Source organism: Cynara cardunculus, unplaced genomic scaffold (genome assembly GCF_001531365.2).
Source record: "Cynara cardunculus var. scolymus isolate 2C unplaced genomic scaffold, CcrdV1 Un_Scaffold_2128, whole genome shotgun sequence".
Taxonomy (NCBI): Eukaryota; Viridiplantae; Streptophyta; class Magnoliopsida; order Asterales; family Asteraceae; genus Cynara; species Cynara cardunculus.
This window is the reverse complement of record NW_020200986.1, coordinates 37,371-42,701: the sequence shown is the minus strand read 5'-3', so window position 1 is coordinate 42,701 and position 5,331 is coordinate 37,371. Positions and strand designations below refer to the sequence as shown.

At 39.0% G+C, this 5,331-nt stretch overlaps 1 protein-coding gene across 4 annotated transcripts in view; it reads left to right on the top strand.

Annotated features, from left to right (window-relative positions):
• LOC112502888 (ATP-dependent DNA helicase Q-like SIM) overlaps nt 1–4,896 on the top strand; it is a 53,661-nt gene extending 48,765 nt beyond the window's left edge. For 3 of the 4 annotated variants that reach the window (XM_025106906.1, XM_025106905.1, XM_025106907.1), the window contains exons 15-16: nt 3,507–3,599; nt 4,509–4,896. In XM_025106906.1, the coding sequence (XP_024962674.1) occupies nt 3,507–3,599; nt 4,509–4,805 (390 nt within the window). In that variant the 3' untranslated portion in view covers nt 4,806–4,896. Of the gene's footprint in view, nt 1–3,506; nt 3,600–3,734; nt 3,788–4,508 lie in introns of all 4 variants that reach the window. The other variant, XM_025106908.1, reaches the window with a different exon arrangement.
• The last annotated feature ends 435 nt before the right edge of the window (nt 4,897–5,331 follow it).

The following is a 5,331-nucleotide window of genomic DNA, read 5'->3' as shown; positions in this document are numbered from 1 at the left end:
GATGATAAAGACGGTTCCAGGCACTCCTCAGCAGAATGGAGTGGCAGAAAGAATGAACAGAACTTTGAATGAGAGGGCCAGGAGTATGAGGCTTAATGCTGGGCTTCCAAAGACGTTATGGGCTGATGCAGTTAACACTGCAGCTTATCTTATCAACCRAGGAATATCAGTACCGTTGGGCTTCAAGATTCCAGAGGAAGAGTGGAAAGGTAAAGCAATCGAGTATGAGCATTTGAAGGTGTTTGGATGCAGTGCCTATGACTTGAAGAAAGATGGTGACAAGTTGGATGCAAAAGCCAAGAAATACACCTTCATTGGATATGGCTCTGATAGTATGGGYTACAGGCTTTGGGACTTTGAAAGCAGAAAAGTAGTCAGAAGTAAACATGCTACTTTCAATGAGGCTGAACTTTATAAAGACAGAAGCACAGTAAACTCAAAAGATCAGAAAGAACAAGTTGAGTTTGAAAGTGATGACATCATAATCAGAGGGCCAGAAGATACTCATGATAGTGGGAGTACTGAGTTTGATTTTCAGAATAATGATGAGTCTGAAGATGTTCAAGAAGACACTGTCAACAGCGAAAGTTCAGAGGATGAAGAAGAACCATCATCTCCGGTACATCCTCAACCAGTTGAATCACACTGGGTCAGGAGATCCACCAGAGTCTCTAGGCCTCCTGAAAAATACAATCCATCAATCAATTATCTTCTTTTGACTGAGAATGGTGAACCAGAAAGTTATTCTGAAGCTATTAAGCAGAAAGATTCGTTGTAGTGGGAGCGTGCAATGAAAGAAGAAATGGGATCTCTGAACAAGAACAAAACTTGGGTTTTAACCAAGCTTCCGCATGATAAAAAGGCGTTGCAGAACAAGTGGGTTTTCAGAATCAAGGAAGAGCATGATGGATCTAAACGGTACAAAGCCCGTTTAGTGGTCAAGGGTTTTCAACAGAAAAAGGGGATTGATTACAATGAGATCTTTTCTCCGGTGGTGAAAATGACCACCATCAGATTGGTTTTGAGTATTGTAGCTGCAGAGCGCTTACATCTAGAGCAACTAGATGTCAAGACAACATTCCTACATGGTGACCTTGATGAGGAAATTTACATGGCACAACATGAGGGTTTTCAGATTGTTGGTAAAGAAGACTGGGTCTGCAAACTGAAAAGGAGCTTGTATGGTTTGAAACAAGCACCCAGGCAATGGTACCTGAAGTTTGRTAACTTCATGGAGAGGGCCGGGTACAGAAAATGTGAAATGGACCATTGTTGTTATGTGAAGAAATTCAAGAGCTCCTATATCATTCTACTTCTCTATGTAGATGATATGTTGATTGCAGGTGCGGATATGAAGAGATCAGCAAGTTAAAGAAGCAAATGTCTGAAGAATTCGAGATGAAAGACTTGGGTCCAGCCAAACAGATACTCGGTATGAGTATTGCTAGAAACACGAAAGATGGCTCTTTGACACTATCCCAAGAGAAATACATCGGGAAAGTGTTAGAAAGATTCAAGATGAATAATGAGAAGACAAAACCCAGAAACACACCTTTGGGAAGTCATTTCAGGCTTAACAAAGATCATTCTCCAAGATCAGAGGATGAGAAAGCAAATATGGCTAATGTTCCTTATGCATCTGCTATTGGTAGTCTCATGTATGCCATGGTTTGCACGAGACCAGATATAGCCCATGCTGTCGGGGTTGTTAGTTGCTTTATGTCAAATCCAGGGAGAGAACATTGGGAAGCAGTCAAATGGTTGCTCAGATATTTGAAGGGTAATTCAAAGTTGGGATTATGTTTCAAGGGTAAAGACTCAGTTCTTAAAGGATATACTGATGCTGATTTGGGTGGATGCAAAAAGACATTTAAAACCACTACTGGGTATATTTTTACAGTGGGAGGAACAACAGTTAGTTGGATGTCCAGACTTCAGAAAAGTGTGGCCTTATCAACAACAAAAGCTGAATACATGGCAGTTGCTGAAGCCAATAAAGAGCTAGTATGGTTAAAGACTTTTCTTGAAGAACTTGGGAAAAAGCAAGTTGATTACTCGTTACACTGTGACAATGAGAGTGCAGTGAAACTTGCTAAAAATCCAGTCTATCATGGGAAAACAAAGCACATTGGGATGAGGTATCACTTTGTCAGAGGACTGATCAGTGATGGTACGATGAACTTGAAGAATATCTCAGGTGCAAATAATCCAGCAGACATGTTCACCAAGTTTGTGACGCTGGATAAGCTGAAGTTCTGTATGACTTCATCTGGCCTTCAGGAATAATGTTGAGAAGGCAGGTGGCAACTAGGGGAGCTCAAGCTGGGTTGGTGTTTACAGAAGTTCAGAGGAGTGCAGGTGAACGTGTTTCGAAGCCTCCAAGTGGGAGATTGTTGGAATGTAGGCTTCGGCCTACTAAGTTAGACAAAAGGGAGGAGRCATAAAGTAAGGAGCCGGCCCTAGCCCAAAAGGAGCCGGCCCTAGTCTCTGCCCTAGTTTCCTTGATTAGGAGATAACCCTAATTATGTTTGTCTATATATATTAATCTCATTGTACTTGTAAACATTDKWRSMMCYWAAATAAAAAAAACCTAGTTGCCCCCATGGACTAGCACGATCAATTTGATCGTGTGAACCACGTAAATTCTTGTGTTCTTCTCTTGTTTTTTGGGTTGTGCGTAGGGTTGTGCGTATTGCGTGTGTAACGTTTGACCTAACATAAGTGTCATAATCTGAATTTTAAAACTGCTGATAATTTAGTAATTGGAAACTTCCACCACAGTGACATCTTCAGTAAGAGTCATATACATCCAAAATCCTTGTTTTTTCCTTGAAATAGTCAACAATCAACTATATACGAGCCACAAAGTTCTAGCATGTATGTTCAATTCAACTATAAAGTAAACAATCAACTATATTAAAACCATATGCAACATTAACCAAATGACTAATAAAAATGAATATGCTCTTTAATTCTGTATGTGTTGATTGCATGTTATTTGATTCTGGTGTATTTTTTAGAAACACTAGATCTTTGCTGGTTTAGTTATACCTAGAGAAAGACAGTTATATTGACAACTCCTTTTTGTTTCTCTCAAATTTCACTAGCTATTTAGTATCCTGACCAGCTTATTAATTAAGAGGAAAATACAATCAGATATGGTATACTGCAGTATTACTTTATGTAAGTTGTCTACTGCTTCTTGCAAAGACTTTCCAGCCTAGTGGTAAAGGCTTGGGCATGGTATAGTCATGAACCCGAGTTCGAGCCCTAGGAGGGGAGTGTTGGCGACATTTAAGTGGGGCCATGTTTAGCCTCCAAATTTGCCGGGGATTAGTCGGGCTTTGCCACGGACACCCTTACAAAAAAAAAAAAACATGGTCGACTAAAAAACTCTGAAACAATTGTCTTTTGACATCAACGTTACTGATATTGAGCAAAGGTTGTTCTCAGAATGCAACTTTATCCATATTAACTGTGTTTGTTATTGTCTTTGGGTCATACAGAATCAACAACTTGCTACGACTGATCTCTTATGGTGGCGAGGTTTGGTTCGTATTCTTGAAGACAAAGGGTTTCTTATAGAGGGAGATGAGAGGGTAATATTTCGAATTATACACACAAGTTACTTGCATTGGGATTTTATCGTTGATGTTATTATAATAATGATTAATGATAATATTTTGTGCTCAAAATAATTGGTTTTTGTTTCATTTTACTGATTTCTTGTACAGCATAAATACCATATAGACACTTGAGCAGTTGGCAGTCTCATGGCCCCTTGCAGGTCTTGGTACATGAGTATAGCATACTCTAATTATACTGCAGATTTTGGTGTAAATGGTGGATGTGAACAAGTGAAATGGTGTCATAGTCAATAGTATATCCTAACTGGGGTTTTAAATTAGCTTCCAAGGTTATTTCTTGACAAGGACATATCAGTTTTGCTCTTGAGTTGCATGTGATATGATAACAAATTTCTTAACAATTCAAGACCTTGTAGGTTAAGATCCAAAACTGTTGTGCAATCTGCAATGTTGATAAACCAAACAAACCCCGTGAATCCCACACGAAGTAGGGTCTGGGCAGGGTAGGATGTATGCATACCTTACCTCTGACCCAAAGAGTAGAAAGGCTGTTTCTATGAAGACCTGGCTTGTGAAAAGGATATGATAAAATGATTTTGCAACCAAAAAATGGTCCTGAAAGTCTGAAAAAGTATGAGAAAGAAGAAAGAGATGATAATAATAAAAATCCATGATAAAAAAGCAGGTACGCACAGACGAATATACAAAACCACTAAACTAGAATAGCTAATTCTTCTTTACTTTCTCTCGTTGATCAAACTGTATATGAATAAAGTAAATATACTACTGTAAATTGCTGATATTCATTTTTCCCTTGATTGTAAAATTGTTGGATCCTTAATTTCTACCTTCTGAATTCTGATTGATTTTCGGGTATCTTTTTCTTTTGGTAGGCTTATTTTCTTTTGATTGCATCTACAGATTCATGTTCAGATAAAATTTCCTGTACCAACCAAACTTGGGTTTGAATTTTTGAGGACCAAATTGGAGGAAGCATTTTATGTTTGCCCAGAAGCAGATATGTTACTCTCGGAAACTAGGCCCAAGTCTTATTCATCTTTTGCAGAATGGGGAAAAGGCTGGGCTGATCCTGAGATTCGGAAGCAGCGGTTAGCAAGAAATCGATCATGGAGACAGCCACGCCAAAGAAAGAAACGGAAGCGTCAGGCAGATATCAGAACAGTTAGAGGCAGGCTAGCTGCAAAGCTTTCAAAATGAACAATGAAATTATCAATAATATTATTTCTGTTCTGTGTCATTTTCCCTTGGGTCTTTCATGTCCAAATGAAATGTAACCTTTTGCTGTTGAGTATGCTCTTATTACTTGTTACTGACGCCATAAAAGTACCTTGCTTTTAACCCTTTTAAGTAGCCCAAACCTTGGGTTTGAGAAAGGGCCTAATGAAGTAAGGTATCACTTGCATTGTTCCTTACTTGTATCTGCAACACAATGAATGAGAGTGAAGTATGGTTTTTGGGCAGATTGTTTTTGGGGTAATCGGCTTCTCTGCGTCATTGTTTCTGCTTCTACCAAACTTTAAGAAATGGCAAATGATGCAGATGAAAATGGACAAGTTAAAAATGGTGAGTCGAGCATTGGAAGAAGCGGAAGCGAAGCTATCAAAGTACGAAGAAAGACATGATCGTGTTCTTGGCCAGGTTTGCTCCTTTTACATGTATAATCAAGAGCTGGAAAGGGCAATTGGAGGGTGTAGAGATGCCATGAATGAAGCTTCAGAGTTTG